Source organism: Phyllostomus discolor, chromosome 4, assembly GCF_004126475.2.
Source record: "Phyllostomus discolor isolate MPI-MPIP mPhyDis1 chromosome 4, mPhyDis1.pri.v3, whole genome shotgun sequence".
Lineage (NCBI taxonomy): Eukaryota > Metazoa > Chordata > Mammalia > Chiroptera > Phyllostomidae > Phyllostomus > Phyllostomus discolor.
Window position 1 is genome coordinate 206,822,801 of NC_040906.2, and position 17,910 is coordinate 206,840,710.

General features: G+C 44.5%; 1 protein-coding gene across 9 annotated transcripts in view; it reads left to right on the forward strand.

Annotated features, from left to right (window-relative positions):
- Positions 1–922: 922 nt before the first annotated feature.
- Positions 923–17,910, forward strand: part of QKI (QKI, KH domain containing RNA binding) — a 140,463-nt gene continuing 123,475 nt past the window's right edge. For 5 of the 9 annotated variants that reach the window (XM_036024959.1, XM_036024962.1, XM_036024963.1 and 2 more), the window contains exon 1: positions 1,230–1,510. In XM_036024959.1, the coding sequence (XP_035880852.1) occupies positions 1,369–1,510 (142 nt within the window). In that variant the 5' untranslated portion in view covers positions 1,230–1,368. Of the gene's footprint in view, positions 1,511–17,910 lie in introns of all 9 variants that reach the window. The other 4 variants (XR_004902956.1, XM_028503997.2, XM_036024965.1 and 1 more) reach the window with 3 other exon arrangements.

The window sequence follows — 17,910 nt, forward strand, 5'->3', positions numbered from 1 at the left end:
GGGCCGCACAAAAGATACAGCCAGGGCCTCGGAGCTCAGACCTCTCGGCTTCCCGTCCCCGCCCCTCGGGGTCCGTCGGGCCGCACAAACCGAGCCGCGGTTCTCGCAGAAAGGCCCGCACACCTCCCCCTTCCTCGTCCTCCGTGTGCGCACCCTCCCCGGCCCGGCCCGGCCCGCCCCGCCCCTGCCCCACGCAGGCGCACGCCAGGCCCCTCAAATCCCCCCACTGCACGCAGGGCCCGGGCGGGGGCGGGGCGACCCTCGGAAGGGGCGTGGCTGTCGGCCTAGGCGCGCGCACGCGCTCTCGCACCTTACGGCTACGTGTCGGACCACGTGACGCCCACCGCGAAAGTCCCCTGTGAAGCAACAGGACGTTAAAAAAAAATAATTTTTTTTTGGTGGCAGGGAGGGCGACGAGAGCTTTCTAAAGAACTGTAGTAGCGAGCGGGGAGAATGGGGCCGGGCGGCGGCTAAAGCAGTCCCGGCGCTCCGCGGCGCGTCCCGCTGGGAGTCCGTGTCACCCACCGCCACGGCCCGCCGGCCCCCGGCCCCCGCCCCCGTCGACAGCGCCGCCGCCGCCGCCGCCAGCCGCCCCACACCGGCCCCCCCCTCCGCGCTCGCCCGCCCCGGGGTGGCGACCCCGGCCCGGAGCCCCGGCCGCGCCCGCTGCGCACCGCCCGGCTCCAGCGCCCACCCCGCGGGAGGGAGAGGCGCGGCCGCGGCCCGGGGCGGGGGGCGGAGCGTGCCGCCTGCCCCGCTAACGGCCGCCCTGCGCGGCCCCGCCCGCCGCCCGCCCCCGGCCCTCCCCGCCCGCCGCCCCTCCCCCGCCGCCGCCGCTGGCAGCGCCGCCTGAACTGAGGCGAACTCCGCCGCCAAGTGAGTGAGGAGGAGGAGGCGGCGGCGAGGAGGAGGAGGAAGAGGAGGAGCGGAGTCAGAGCGCGGCGGCGGCGGCGGCAGCGGCAGCGGCAGAGGCGGCCGCGGCGGGGACCAGCCCAGAGAGACCCCGAGCCCGCGGCGCAGGCGGCGGCGGCGGCCGAGCGGGCGCGACCGGCGGAGAGAGCGATCGAGCGAGAGGCGGTTCGGCTCCTCCTCGTCCGGCGCCCAGCGGCCCGCGCTCGCACTCGGCCCGCGGAGACCCGCCTCCCCCGCCGGCCTCGAGAGGGACGCGCCGAGCCGGCGGCCGCGGAGCCGCGGCGGAAAGTGCCTGCGGGGGCGGGGAGGGCGCGCGGTCCGGCCGCCCGGCGCGGGAGCGAAGCGGAGCGGGACGCCGAGTCCCGAGCGGCCGGCAGCCGGGGCTCCCCGCCCCTCCCTCCCTCTCCGGCGGCGGCGGCGGCGGCGGCGGGCGGAGTGAGCTGCGGAGCCTGGAATATGGTCGGGGAAATGGAAACGAAGGAGAAGCCGAAGCCCACCCCAGATTACCTGATGCAGCTGATGAACGACAAGAAGCTCATGAGCAGCCTGCCCAACTTCTGCGGGATCTTCAACCACCTAGAGCGGCTGCTGGACGAAGGTGAGTCGCCGCCCCGGCCCCGCGGCCCGCTCCCGGGACCCGACGCCCGCCGGCGCGCGGGGAGGGCGGGGAGGTCGCGGCCCGCGGGGACCGGGAGGCCGGGGCGGGGCGCGGGGAGAGGGCGCGGGGACGGGCTCGCGGGGCGCCGCGGGCGGGCGGGCGGGCGGGCGGGACGCGCCCCGCACCCGGGACCCGGGACCGGAGACCCCGCACCTCGCGCCGCCCGGGCGGGTGCGCTGGCGAGGCTGCAGGGTGAGCTCCGCGGGCCTCCCCGGAGGAGCCCGGCCCGCGCCCCGGGCGCCTGAAGGACACCGGCGGGGGGCTCTCCCGGGGAGGCGGGGGGGCCCCGCGTGGGGCCGGGGGCTGTGCTTTGTGGGAGTTTGTGGAGCACGGACACACTCGAGGGGAGCCGCGTGGGGCTGGCTCCCTTGGAGGAATTCCACCGGAGAGCGAAAGTACGCGGCCGTGGCCGAAGGCGAGCACAACATGACAGCGGAAAGCACTTTGTGTCCTTTTGTTTGGGGAAGCGAGAACTGTTTGGGAGTCTAACTTCCCGGGGGGGGGGCGGGGGGCGAGCGCGAAATACCGCGAGGCCGGCGCCGCGCGCGGCCCGAGTTCTGGGAACTTCGGCGGAGGGCTGCCCGGGCGCCGCCGCCGCCGAGGCGGCCACCCGGGGGCCCGGGCGCTCGGCCGAGCGGCCCGCCCGGTGGACAGCCGTGGGCGCGCAGCGCGACGCGATCGGCCGGCCGGCCCGCCCGGGCTTCCGCCGAGTCCCGGGGCAGCGGCCCGGCGCCGTCCTCGCCGGCGGCTGGGAACGCCGCGGGCGCCGCGGGGACCGGAGGACCGGCCGGAGTCGGCTCTGAACGCGGAGCGGCCGGGGTTCTTTTTCTGTCCGGCGGCGGCGGCGGACTGTTCCGATGAAACGGGAAAGTGTGTGTTTTAGAGGGGAACAACGCGCTTCAGGTTTTTCACAAGGATGTGGACGGTGGAGCTGGGCGAAAGGAACCCGAAGCCTGAGCGAGTTGGAATGTCACTGAGGAACAAAAGACCGGAAGCGTTTCCGTGGCGAAAGGTGGTTCAAGACGACCCCGGGAGCCGTGTGGTCGGGAAAGTCGCAGAAACAATTTCCAAAGTGCAGAGCCGGTCCTGCCGAGCTCTGGTCTCCGCCCGCGGCGGCGACCGCAGCCGCGGCCGCCCCGGAACGGGCCGCCGGCCGCGCCCGGCAACACCCGAGCTGCCCCTTTAAGGGGGTTCTGCCTCTCCTGTTTGTGTTGGCCTTTGAGAGATTGTGGAGGCAGAAAACTTTCTGGAATGTCAAAAAAAAAAAAAATGCTGGAACTCTTGAGTCGGGCATTTCCAAATGTGAGCGCTAAGGGGCGCCAGCTATTGTTTTTAAAATAGAAACGTTTGGAGCAAAATGTGTAACGTACTAAGTGGCCTCACCGGTATTAAATTTAGTTGGAACTTAAATCATAGAGCATTTCATCTGTCATTTCGTGTCCATACATGTGTTTCCAAACATTGAAAGTATTTTCTTTAAAATTGGGACAATTTTATCACATTTAAGAAGGTGCTGTTATTTTCTACTGGGTATATTTCGGTGAAGAGTTTTAGTATTAGTAAAAATTTGGGTTTTTTTTCCCCCCTTTAAGAACAGCTGTTTAGAAGGAATCCTTTATAGTGAAAATAGGTCATGACGACATTTAGGATTAGAGTTAAACTGCATCCTTTGAATTAAAACGTTGAATTCAGTCAACTGGCATGAGAGAAACACAAGTTTGGAAATATTTTCATCTTAGGCATATTTTAAAAAGTAAATTTAAGTTTTTCTTATCAGTTCTAAAATGCTATTATACTATGTTGATTTAAAATCTCTAAATGATAATTTGGTGTTGGTTCTCTGTTAGAAAGTTTTTAACCTTTAGCTTCGATCATTTTAATTTTTCAAATCTAGAATTCCAAATAGAATTCCAATTATGTCATTATCTCTAACAAACGTTTGTTTATTTCTCTGTGGTTTAAGCTCAGGGGGAAAGCTAGTTGAGGGTGATACATTCTAAATAGTGGGGGGGGGGTGTGTGTGTGTGTGTGTGTGTGTACACACACACCTTAATGCTTTTTATTTCATTAGTGTTAGTCTACCCTGTTTTAGCTTTTTCAACTCCCCAGCATAAAGAGGGCTTCTGTATGGTAGCCAGGATCTTTAAAGTGGACAGCATAAAATGACTAGGAAGTTCGATTTTTTTTTAATCAGTACAAACAGGCAGGAAAAGGGGCTGTTCCTTCGTGTGGGATAAGCTGCTTCCTGTAATTGTTAGCCTTATTATAAACTTAATTTGACTGAAGAAAAAAATTGGTTTCTGAAGTACATCATTTTGTTTTCTGTGCCAGATTATTTAATTCTGAAATTTGGCAAGTTGTGCTCTGCCCCTTTGTGGCTTGTCATTGTCCAAAACAAATTAATCGTGACTTCTGTGGTTGGGAATTACATTTTCCTTTGTCCATAGGATTTACTGAAAAATTCTTTTTATATTTAGATAAAATTGTAAATTTTAGTGATTATTTTAATCAAGTTAAGATATTGTACTTAGTTGCAGTGGATGTATTTATTGATAACTGAATATTTAACCAAATGATGGTTAGTTATGGTTTAGTCATGATAACCAAAATTTCTATTAACAGAAATTTTGAGTGTATTGTATTCTTGAAATTCTGTTTTAAAATATTTTTCAAGAGTTAGTATAAAAATTTTTGCTTGTCAGTTTGAGAAATTTTATTTGGCTAGTTACAAATTTGAGATTTAGCTGTTCTGGATTTTCTTAGTCTGTAATGCCTGAATGCTTTAGATGAGTATTTTAATTCCATTTCAGGTTAACCTTTAGCCTGCATTTTGACTGTGGACTGACTGTCTTTTGTGGGGGGAGTAGAGGGAGGTGGAATGGCTGTTAGACTTTACTCCCACCGAACGTCAACCTGGTGGTTTTCCAAAGTTGTTAGTACATTCTAGGTTGGAACAGTCAATACAAAGGATGTAAATAACTTCCGTGGATAATTCCGATACTTGAGAATCTTTCATTGAAGATAGAGGTGATTGAAGATAAAACCGAAGTCTTACAGCCTTCAACTGCTTCCTTTAGGCAGAAGTTTTCAATTGAACTTTGGAATCATGCATAGGAAAGAGTAGTTATAAGGTTTTTGTTTTTTTTAAACCTGTGTCATGAAAAGGAAACCTAAGCAACAATAGTACTCAAATGAAAACACAGTTTTTATGAAGTATTGCAATTTAGAATTGAGAAGAATTTTTTTGAAAAATGCAATCAATTTGACTTAAAAATCCAAAATAAAGGAAAATGGAAAGGTAGAGATTTTAAAATCAGATTTTGAGTTTTTTATTTTTTAGGCAGAGAGGAGGCTAAAACTGATGATAATGAAAATTAACAGATGCATAGTATGGTTTATGAAGAAGGCCAGCCCAGATCTTTTTATTGTGACTATCTGAAAAGTTAGTGTGTGGCTTAGCAAAAGCGAGCAAATATGTCACGTTAGACTCTGCACTACTGGTTTGAAAAACGCATTTGAATTTTCTCCTGGCCTTTTTTTGGTGGGAGATAATATATTTTCTTTTTGACCTCAACTTACTCTGCTGTTCTTTAAAAATGGGGGGGGGGTATTTTAAATTAAAACCCGCTTTGCTAGTTAACATTTTTCCGTGTTGATGTTTATGTCCACTTACTGTGCATTCATTGTTGACTGTATTCTAATACTTCAGTTTTCTAATCCTTCAAAAATTATTTTTTGAGAAATCTTGCTTGTCTGCAATTACTGGGAGTTTGAAAATTAAATGGCTATTTGTTAGTATTGAGAGGCTTCTCTCTATATACATTTATTACAATTTTAGGGTTTTCTTTCCTGAAAGACTGTTGACAGTAATCGATAACTGTGATAAGTAGCTTTTACCTAAGTTAAAACAATTAATCTTTGTGTGTTTTTTTTTAATGTGTTTTTTAGGAGCAAAGATTTTTCATTTATGCACAAGCCTTTGAGTTAGTAGTAGTAAGAAGGAAGCCAGTATTCACAACTGGTGGTTCTCTGCATTATCCTTGTCACTCCTTGCCCCGGAGGGGTCCCAGCGGTACACGGGAATAATGGAAATAGTCTGGATCTTAGGTCGTTTACTCAGCATTCACTCTACTTCTGAAGCTTCATTTCCCCACACTCAGCATATGTATTTAGATACTAGGAGGTAGAAGGTGACTCCTTTTTCTTCACTTTCTCCAGTTTGTATGTTTTGTAGTAAAAGCTGTACTCCCAAGGATGTAATGCAATTGAGTTTCTAGAGATAGGTCTCTTTGCTAATAGCATTTGCTAGTGTGTTTGGTATGAGCACCTTTTCTTAAATGGCTTTGAGGATACCAGTGAAAACAAGGTACCTTGACTATTTAAATGATTTTTTTTTTCACATATATTTCTGTTGTTAGCTGCTCATGAGGTCACTGTCCTGGAGCTGATTGAAGTGCACCATTTTTTCCGTAAGAACAAAAGGTTTTGGTGTGCTTTTTAAGGGAAATAGATTGCTGCAACCAAAGATCCGAGGGGGCTGACCCCCACCCCTCTGTTTGACCTTGTCTTTATGGGGCATGATTCAGATACTACTTTTCTTTGAGGACAGCTTACTTAGATATGTAAGGTTTTGGTTTTGCTTTGTGTTTTGGCTTTTTTTGTTTGTTTGTTTGCTTTAAAGAATTATACCAGTTTGATCATAGGGGCAGCTTTTTATAATCTGACTGGATGGGACTACATTTTAACATACTTAAAAAGTTCCATGTAGTTAATACAATTTCTTTGACTTATGGCGTACCTACAAGTAAACTTTACTTTCTCTGTTGGAGATGGAAAATGCTATGTCTTATTTGTTGATAACTTACAAAACAGCCCACTGAGCAACTTTCCGCTGTCCGTGCGCTAGCCATGGGAAGGTGCCCAGGATCTGTTTTAGGGCCAATGGATGAGGGTGGTGCGTGGGCGCATGTCATGATGTCATAGATGGAACTGCGTGCCAGTATTTTATTTACATGATTGACAGGACGTAGTTCCTTGGACCCATCTTTTTTGACATTGAGACAGTTCAGTGTGAATTTAAAGTGCAGTAGAGTATTTTTCCTTACTGAGAACTTCTAGGGAATGCTTATACCTCTGTTAAAAATTAACATTTCAGTTTTGCGGCCCAAAGTAGCTACATTGTTGGATGTCTGAGCAAGATTTTTGTGCTTTATTTTCATTTATCAGACAGCAAAAATAACATCAAACTTTTCATAGTGAGTACAGTTTGTTAGTTTTATTAAATTTGACTGGGGGGGCTAAAATAATAATAATATTGTTCCTCTCACCTTCTGAATTCTAGCTGGGCTCATAATCAAACTAAGGGACAGATTACCAGGAGAAAATCAGATTTTTAATACATACTCAGGGAATTCCCATAAGTATGAAAATTCCAACAACAGCGAGGCAGCATCGTGATACATATTTGGAATTGGGAGACACTTTGGACAAAGGAGAAAAGGAGGGGGGCGGTTGGGGTCTTAGATTTCAGATGTGAGAGTAGGTGGCTCACAGGTAGTGGAGGGAGAGTGGCGCACACAGGGCGGGCGGAGCCCTGCTGGCCCCGGGGTGTCCAGAGAACAGGCCCCTGCCGACCACCCTGAACTCAGGGCAGGCGAAGGCCGCACCCTACCGACTCCCTTCCTGGAGCGGGTTTCTCTGTCTGAGTCTCTTGCGCCCAAGAGGCTGTGGAGTGTTTTGTTTCCTAAGGCGGCCACGGGATGACAAAACTGATTCCCTTCGGCTGTAAATACAGCCCAGGTCTGCACTGGGCATTGCTGTCTGTGCGGTCATCATGTTTAACACTGTTGTGTTATATGTCTGTCTGCCCTGTTAGGAGTAGTCTCTTGAGGGTGCCCACCTTATAATGTGGCAGGTGTATGCTGTGAGATATTGTTGAACTAATAAATAGGTTGACACTTTGTATTCTTTATTTGGTTTCTAGTTTCTCCAAAGTACTGGATTAAGCAAGGTGTATAACAATTGGTGATGGTTTTGGGCAATTATAAAAAGTACATTTTTTCCCTTAAAAATGGCATTTTTTAGAAACTTACACTATTATTTGCAGTGCTTGCCCTCAAGGAGCTTAATCTTAATTTTACTTTTAGTACCACTGGTGTGAATAAGAATTAGATAAACCCCCTAAGCAGTAGCGTCTAGCCAGTCCTTACCCGGAGTGTGGCATTCTTCAGCAGGGGAGAGCTCTCGGTGCTCATCACAGCTCCTGAAAGTGTGGGTGTTGATGGAGTCATGCAGGTGAGCCTTCCCCCAGCCACCTGCTCGCGAGTGCCGGCGTCCGGCCAGCACGGAGGTCTGGTGCTCCGTGCGCTGCACGGTAGATGGGAAGGGTGCTTGTCTCTGGGCGCTGCTGTGGTGTGTGTTCCGAACAAAAAAAGAATATTGGAATGGTTTTAGTTAGAAGAAAGCCAAGTATAAACTTACGTGGCAGTTACGGTAATTTAACACAAAGAGCAATTTTTTTAAACACAGGTGTTTGAAGCTAATTCAAAACAGTGCCATTACTTAGAAAATAAATTGAAATTTTCAGTTAACTGAAACTTAACCCTCTGGAAAGGAGTCTGCGTTTCTGCTTCAGTCTTCACAGTGTTTTAAAATAAATGTCATGAGCTTTTAACAATATAGCTTGCACTAGATAAGTGATTTGTCCAGAATTCTTATAATTAACAAGCAAATGTTGGTACTTAATGTTCTTACGGTATCTTCAGTTTCCTGAAGCAGAAGTTCTAGTTTGAAAATCCAGCAATCCTATTAAATCTTAACAGAAGAAACAAAATTTTGTTCATGATTGTAATGTTGCCTCATATATTGATTCTAACCTATACATTAAACTAAATTTTGAGGTTGCTGAATTGAATCAGTTTCCTGTAACATTTCTATCACATTATTTACAATAAAGCAGAATTTGTTAGTTTGGGTGCTTTTGAAGGGTGTTGAAGAGTCAGAAAAACAACAAAATGCAAGTGGACCCATGTTATGTGTCTATTGTAATAAGGAAAGGGTGCGTGTGAGCATATACATGTGTGTAAGCACGCATGTGTATGAAGAGAGACATGCGGTGGGTGTGCAGTCTAGCTGGTCTTGAGACCCTTGGGAGTGGGTGCAGGGGGAGGTGAAGTTTCCAAACAGGGTAGATTTTGGAGGTGAAGAATTCTTTATGGCCCAGGACTGAAATGATTATGTACCAGCTGTGGAAAAGGGAGCGAGTCTGGAGTAACACCTTAAGACAGGTGTTATTCCTGTCCTGCTTCTGGCTTAAGTACAGGACAGGTTGTGGTAAGGCCATGATCCGGCTCAGTTGCAAATTATCAGGGAAACCCTTGGCTTTTGGGCTAACTTAACAGATAAAAAAAAAATTATAGGGAAGTTGACAAAAATATGTAATACACAAATAGTGACTACATTTAAGAGAAGTAGGAAAACACATGGTGGAAATCGAGCTTAGATATTTTTTATATGAAACCTCTTTTCATGACCTTAATGTCATACATAATATTTTGTTGTTTCAAAAGTGTTTTACAAAGAGTAGTTGAAGAGAGGTATATATGAAAAAAATAAGTACAAAAGATATCTTTTTAAAATGTAAGGAAAATTAAAGTAATATCAGATCATGGAATTTCAGAGCTGCAGGGTATTGGGAGAGTCTAGGGATGCCATCCTCATTTCACAGACACCGAGACTGAGGTCTAGAGAGGTTGTGGCTTATCCAGATCACAAGGCGAGATAGTATCAGAGCTCAGTTATATCTTCTGATCCGTTCTGTGACTCTGCCTGCCACTCTGTAAGTGGAACTGGGGAGGAGAGTCCCAGAGGAGTTCCACGTGCTCAAAACTGCTGTGATCTGAGCTTGTGAGCGCGCAGTTGGGGGTTCTATTAATTGTACGCTATGTAGGGCTTGTGCAAATGGTGGTCAAAGCCTTGGATTAGAATTTTTAAGTGGTATATCTTCATGATAGTTAAGAGGGTAGAAGTGAGAAAGTAAAGGTACTTTTATGAAGGCGGGGAGCTACCAAAAGCTGGAATTATCTTCTGGAGGGCAGGCCCCTTGTACTACAGACTTACCCCGCTAGGTGAGCATTCTAGGAACCCATGTGTAGCAGAGGACCAGCTGGCGTTGTTGTGAGAGGCTGTGTTTGGCTTCAGTGAATTTTTTTTGAGGACCCTTTCAATGTGTTTGCCCATTTCATGATGGGTGATTTACAAGCTCACCTGCCCGCATCACGCCGAGTGTTCAGCAGTCTTTGACTAAAAACAGCATGACGTCCCTGCCCTGTCCCGCCCCTCCCCACCCCGCCCCATGCCCTAACCTGTCACGGATCTCGCCCTAGTTGGTGTTTTTTCATTTCCCTGGATGAAAAAAGACCTCAAAGGGAAATATTTTGCCGACATGGCAGAAGCACTAAAAGGCATCAAAATCGAGGAGTTCGAAAACTGTTTTGAGCAGTGGAAAAAACCTCGTGATAGGTGTATTGCATGAAATGGAGAGTACTTTGAAGGTGACTGAAGTTTAAACAGAATAAATACACCATTTTTTATAAATTGATTCTGTTTTTTGGGCCCCTCCTCACAGAGGATGTCAAGTCATTCGCTTCAAGTTCTCAGTAACCAAAGGACAGAGCTTTTGCTCTTTAAATAGTATGCTACAGATAAGTCTAGCATGCATTTAGCATTGTTGCTGTATTACTACAGTAACTATTTAGTTAACTACACAAGGGGAAAGGTAACATTCTGACTGGAAAATTTAACGTGGAGGTTTAACATTGATTGCTAGAGGCGATGCAAGTCAGGGATTTGTGTTTGTATCAGCTTCGATGAGTATGGGTGGCAGTTGCCCAGCGGTTTTAGCAGGTAGCAGCTCTGAAGAGCGACGGCTGGGAGGTGGGGGATGCCGAGTGGAGTGGAAGTAGGAGCTGCCCCGAGTAGCCAATGCATCCCACTCCTGATGCCCACATCTGGAACATGGACCTCTTTTCTCAAGCATTACATATTCAAAACAATTAAATATAAATTACAGTTCTTTGCATGCTATATTACAGTAATTGTATTCCTCTGTTAGAATTGGTGCACATGATGTCAGGGGAATAAAACTTGTAAGAAATGAAAATGTCTGTACCTAATTCCGTACTATTACGATTGCTACCACTACTGTTGCAGCGATGCTCACGCCGTGATGCCAGGTACTCGGGTGTCAGTTTGGAGGGTGTGTACACGTGTGCCCGCAGAAGATGAAGATGCGCTCTAGATGGGTTCTGTTTCTGTTCACATGCTGATGAGGCCCTGTTTCGAAGTGGTAAGAGTTCTTTGGCTAGTAGCCCTGGGATCTAATCATGACTTTGCAGTTAGCTAATTAGTTCGGTTATCTTGGATGGCATATCTGAGCTCTGTAACTGCCACGCCAACCTCAAATCAGAGCACTCAGACGTTGGAGGACTACATGCAGAAAAGTTCCTCAGACTCGAAGGTAGTGTCATCTAACTCTGTCAGCAATTCTGTGTTGTTTTTGATAGGACTGACAATCAGATAAACAAAGCCACTTATAGAGAATGGAGAAGAAAAAAAGAGGAAGGTTATTCATATGTGTAGGAGAATCACTCACTACAGGCATTCTGATAGTTCAGAAATCACTTTGAGCTAAAGTTTCTAGGAAGGCTGTTTTGAGAAGTGGAACCCGAGTTGGTATTAATGCTTAGTAGGATTTAATGAGGTAATGGGAGGGTGGGGGACGGTCTAGGGCAAGGGAAAGTGCAGCAGTGTCAGCACAGTGGTGATGGGAAGCTGAAAGGCTTTTCAGGGACTGTGGATAGATTTAAGTTTGTTGGAATGGCGAGTGCATGTGGAGAAGTAGCGAGAATTAAGAGTAGAGCTGGAAAACTAGGGTAGGGTTGTACTGTCATGGGCCCTGAATGCCAGGGTGAATGGTTCGCATGTTCTTCCGAGTGTCGGAAGGAGCCGCCGAGGCTCGGGCTGTGTCGGGGTGCAGCGGTGACTCTGGGAGGCCACCAGCGAGAGCGCGGGTCTGCCTCCGCCAGCACGGACCGCCGGGCTCCTGGAGGCAGATGCTGGGCACGGTGTGGAGAGTTAGGACAGGGTAATGTTTAACAAAAACATATTCATATTTTGAGCTTTCTGTATTTTAGGTTTAAACGCTTTACAGTTTTTTTACAGAAACGTGTTTTAACTAAAAATAAACACGTTTTTTTCTTGCCCACAAGGGACCGTGTTCGTCCTGTGTCACTGAGAACATGTGGGGCTCGTTTGCTCAGCTGTTGGCCCAACTTTTGGTTACTCAGAGTTGAGCTTTTATATCTCTGAGTCAGGGAGACCTGAAGAAACTCTTGGTTTCTGATTTTATGAATTCTTAAATTAGTTGGGCTTGGAGAAAATTTTGTCCCAACCTCACTTATCTATTGTGAAATCTGTGTGTTATAAAGTATAATGTGGACTTCTTGAGAACTTTATACTACATTATATACTGTACTCATAATCCATTTTTCTTACTTGAATTATATTTACTTTTGTTAGTTATTTTAAGTAAATTAGAAATACCTTGACATTTCATCTCTAAATGTTTATATATCTTTAAAGACTAACATTTTCTTACATAGTAACATCACAACACAAAATGGAGTAATCCTACATGTGGTGTAGTAACTAGGTGATGTTCAGATTTATGTAGTTGCCCTACAGTGTAACTCCCTTGTCCCAACCAGAATCTGGCTCAGAACCACTCACTGAATCTGGTTGTTAAGACTTTAAATCTAGAACCATGTCTCTCTCTCTCTGTCATCGATATTGATACAACTTCCTTGTCATTGGACTTGTTTCTTTATGCTCTGTGTATTCCAGTGCTTCAGAAGTTAGGTCTAGAAGAATGAATAGGTTCAGGTATTGCATCGTAGGTGATACACTGTAAAGTTAGATATTCTTTAAAAGGTAAAGCTTTCTTTCACCAGCAGGGAATATATTGCTAGCCTGAAATAATTTCCTAATGGAAAAGCCAGATAGATGCTTATTCTTACTAATTGTTGGTTGCTTTGCTAGCTGCCTCAAATGGTGACTAATGAATTTTTTCTTTCTCTTTCATGATCATCATTATGGGCTTCATGGATTTTCATAGACTTGCTGTATTTAAGTCAACTATAGTTATTCTTTTTGATTTAAAATGGCAGAACTTTGGCCAACAGTAGTCTAACTGGCTTCTGTGTCTTTGAAATCTTTACTTTCTGAAACAGCCGGATGTCCCAAACTCATCTTGTATCTTCCCTGCCTCACAGCTAGAAGTGGCCAACGTGTTTCTGGCTGTCAGGGTGAGGTTACTTCTAGGCATTTTCTGTGGACAGTGCTAGACAGTATCCATTTTAAAATTCATGAACTCATGTTTCTATTTTCAGTTCAACTTTAACATATTTTATACTATAATCATATCTTTTTTCTGCTAATAGCCAAAATAATATGATTTCTGACAGTGACAATATTACTTATTTGGTTTACCCCACAATATAAAGAAAATGCTTGCATAATAATATTACTAATAACAGTAAAAATACTGAATGTTTTAACTTTTAAAAATGCATTTTAGACACATTACAAATTACAGATATGGCCAGTGACTTCTTGTTCTTCTAATTTGGTAACAGTTTTCTTCTTTTTTTGCCCTTTATCTATAGTAAGTATTTATTTTTTACCTAATTTTGTTATTGGCCTTATGATGATGTCACTTACTGGCTAAGTCCTTTTGTTATTATACCGACTGCTTTTACCCCATGTCCAGCAGAAATTAGAAGAAATACATAAAGGTGGCTAATTTATAAGAATTGGGTCTGTTTAGACTAGTGCTTTGTATTTTAAGCATGAAGGGTAGAAGAAGAAAACAGGCAAATTGTTTTAATTAATGAATTCTTCTGAAGAGTATTGGTAGAAAAATAATTATAGCTGTTAAAGCTTTTAAAGTTCAATGAGGTAAGAGAAAATCTTTAGGTAGAAATTAAGTACTAGAATTTTATTTCTAGGTGGTTGCAAAATCTCTATTACAAAGTTTTTGTCCTTAAGAACTTTTGATAGTAAGGAAGTTATGTTCCAGCAGATGGAGATATTAGTACACAAAAGACAGTGTTTAGTGATTAAAATGTGTTGAGAAATAACCCTCTTGCTAGGATAGGAATTTTTTTCTCTTTTAAACTATAAGAGAAGAGTTGATTAGGAATATGACTAATGGCTGTTGCTTACTGACTTTCGTATTTGGGGTGGCGTGTAAGTCAGTTGTGATAGGTCTTTAAAGAACTTGTTTTTTTAAGAGACCACATGTTAGTATGTTGACTATATAAAATGTAACTGGTTTAGGACATCAAATCGATTACAGCATTTTTTTCTGAAATATTTTTTTCTGTCTTTACACTAAGTTTGAGGGTTTTGTTTGTTTTGGCAGGGACTGAGTCTAGTATGTTTAAAGGTCTTCTGTTTGTGTATTATCTCTGCATTTCTAAAGTCTTAAACCAGATGGTTGATTTCTAATAATGCAAGTCAAACAAAAATGTGTGCCATAGTTTAGTTATTATATGTTATCTGAAGTGAGTAAGCTCTTTTGGGGATTATAGTTTTATTGTAGTAATAAAATATTATCAGCAGTAAAAAGGTAATCTTATCTCTCTTTATCATAGTTTATAGCATCCCTTGTCAGTTTTTTTTTAGTTAAGTAAATACTATATAATTTGCTTCAAAATATGTCATACAGAGTTGTTGGAAAAATTGCTTACTGAAGTTCCTTCCTAGATATGATCTGGAAGTATGTGTTTTTGTTAATAACACATTTAAATTATATTTTTCTAGTTAAGCTTTTTAAATTGGAAGTCAGTTGTTAAATGCCCCTTTTCTTTCAATTACTTGGAATTGAACTGAGATATGGGAGAAGAATATACGAGGTCTGTCCAGAAAGTATCCAGCCATGCAATATGAAAAGTAGAGACATTTACTGAAGAAGGTAGAAGGTGCAAGAAACATTGTTTATAGGACAGTGACGCCTCAGCCCCTTTCAAAGTATTGGGACCCTACATAGTTCTCCCAATAGCCATCAGCTGCCCAGTCGTATTTTCCTGAAACTTGTCCATGTTGTGAAATCTTTTTTCCTTCAAAGATGATTTCAGTTTTGGGAAAAGCCAGAAGTCACAGGGCACCAAATCTGGGCTGTAGGGCAGCTCAGTCACCTGGGTCATTTGCTGTTTTGGCAAAGGACTCTGCACAAGATGTGCTGCATGAGCGGGCACATTGTCGTGATGAAGCTGCCAATCACCAGTTTCCCATAGCTACAGCCTTCTAAGTCATACGAATAGTTTCCATGGAGGAATGTTTAAGCTTAACACAAAATTGGATGCAGATTTGTTGCTCTACTCGCCCAGTCATTTTGAATGTGACGGCCACACAGTACACATGCTCACTCAGCAGCGTCTACCGCCCCCACTGCCTAGTACAGTGAAGTCATCATTCTTCAGGCATGTGCATTCCCGTCCACGCTCTTTGACTGCCGAGTTGCATTGGTGCTGCACAAACCATTCTTGCTAAGTTAACAATGGCTGGGCTTTCCCAGACAGACCTCTAGTACTTGTGTGTCCTTTCTGTTTATCAGCAGAGGACCAGGGTGAAGAGATTCTGTGATTCCTTTGCAGGGCTGTGCCCTCCCCTCCGGTTCTTTCTCTTTTTTGTTGTTAACTGAAATGCAGAAAATTGAAGATGCAAACATTTTCTTTTAAGAAAAGTTTTTTTTAAATTGTTCTATTACAGTTGTCCCCATTTCCTCCCATTGCTCTCCCCTGCCACCCCCATATTCTATCCTCCCTCCCCCCCTTGTCCTTGTCCCTGGGTCCTTTACACATACTTCTTCCCCTTCTTCCCGTTATGCCCCTCCTCCTTCCCCTCTGGTTACTGTCAGATTGTTCTTTATTTCCATGTCTCTGGTTCTGTTTTGTTTGCTTGCTTATTTTGTTGATTAGGTTCCCCTTATAGGTGAATCCTATGGTATTTGTCTTGCACCGCCATAATACTTTCCATCCATGCTGTCATGAAGGGCAGGAGCTCCTTTCTCTGTGCTGCACAGTATTCCATCGTGTAAATGTACCACGGTTTTTTGATCCACTCGTTGACTAATGGGCACTTCCGCTGTTTCCAGTGCTTGGCTATTGTAAATTGTGCCGCTATGAACACTGGGGTGCGTAGGTTCTTTTGAATTGGTATTTCAGGATTCTTAGGGTATAATCCTAGCAGTGGAATCACTGGGTCAAAAGGCAGTTCTGGTTTTAGTTTCTTGAGGAAATTCCAAACTGTTTTCCACAGTGGCTGCACCAGTCTGCATTCCCGAGAGTAGTGCTCTAGGGTTCCCTTTTCTCCACAACCTCACCAGCACTTGTTGTTTGTTGTTTAGTTTATGTGATGGTCATTCTCACCAGTTTGAAGTGGTATCTCATTGTGGTTTTACTTTGCATTAAAGATGTAAACATTTTCAATTCATCTTTGGCAGTAGCATGATTTGTGGTCTCTGAATCCTGGGAAAGGTGATGGTGAGAGCGGAGAAGTGTAGCATATTATTTTTGAACTTTAATGTGAATTACTTTTTTTTTTTCAAGGATTGTTAGGAAAGGCCAATTTTGTGTATATATTTTTTAAGGTTGTTTCTTACAGTTTGAGAGTTTACGAGAAGTTTAAATTCTTTCTAGAAACCATTTAAAATAAGTTGTAATAAAGAGGTATGCACATTTATTTTCTTAAGTATTCTTGGAACAATGCCAAAACGTATCAGTTGAAAAATGAAAATCACCCGTAATTCGGTGATAATCACTCTTTACATTTTGATGGATTTTTTCCTAGTTGTTTTACCTTTCCTCTACTTATGGATAACAAAGTTTGGATTCTGTTGTACTACTATCTTTTTTTTTTTTTTTAAATAAATTACATTATGAACATTTTCCCCTGCCATTCCCTATTGTTTGACAATATAGTTTTGTGATAACATAGTTTATCTTACGGAGTTATAATTTGCTTAACTGTTCTCTGTTGGACATGTCACTTTGCTTTCTGGAAGCTTGTATGATAAGAAATGGTTTCAGAACTTTATTACTCACTGTTGACAAAGCCTTCAGTTACTAAGTATCGTAACTAGGCCCTGTGAATACCAAGTTCTTTTACTTTTGTAGTGCAGTTAATTGTTTATCAGCATTCTGTGCTGCATTCGAGTAGAGTGATTACTATCATGTGACATACGATTTTTGAGTAATGTTTATTGCATACTTCACATTAGTTTTTTATGACTTAGCATACTTACTTGAAAGTTTTTATACTGTTTGCAAATGTTTGAATACATGCTGTGAAATACAACAAAGCTTCAGACCCCCTTCCCACTTTTGAGTTGTCTGAGTGGTGGATAGTACACAAAGAAAAGTAATATAAGTCATATAAACATACCCAGAGAGGGCTGAAGACTGGTTCTAGAGATCACTTTAGGCTGGAGAGGTTATGGAACGTTTCAGGAATTGTAAAATTTCACCTGGCTCCTAAAGGGGGTAGATGGGATCCAAGAGGAGAAAAGTTAGGGGAATTGTGTTCTGGACATGGGGAACAGTACCTTTCGGTGTGAGCACATTTCCGGTAGGAGAGGGAAATTCTCTGCTGTAGAAAGCTTTAAGCGCCTGGCCATCCTGTTGATAACGGGAGAGTCATTTATATCTTTCTTTCAGTTTTCCCGTTTTCAGTCTGCCTCCCTGTTTCTGTTTAGTCCACATAAATGTGACAGACTGCTATGCTTACTATTTTCAGATATTTTTCTTGACTCCCCAACCCCCTGTATTTTGCTACTTAATTTCTATTTTAACTATTGAAAAAAATCTCTACTTACTCTGGCTCTCTATTCTGTTTCACTAGTACAGCTGGATTTACTCAGTTCTCTATGATGCCATTTATTTTAGTGCTTTCCTGCACGTGTACCTGGTGGTGTGTTGGTTTTAGTGTATGGAAGAAGAGGGACATCTGCATTAGTGAGTGAGTTGCTGCATGTCTTGGTCCGTGGGGTCTGGCATGCATGGGTCTAGCCCTGTGCCTGCCTGCCATCATCCTCTCTTTCTACTTTGCTCTAGTGGCTTAAAAGATGGCAGTTTGAGGTTTGCTGGGAGGGATTGAACATTGGCTACTTTAACTCTTGAGTTGAGGGAGGCTTTAGGGACATGTTTGCACACTGCTCCATGCAATCAATATTGGCCCCTAGGTGGTCTGAGAACAGAAGGGTTCTGTAAGCCCAAGTGCTG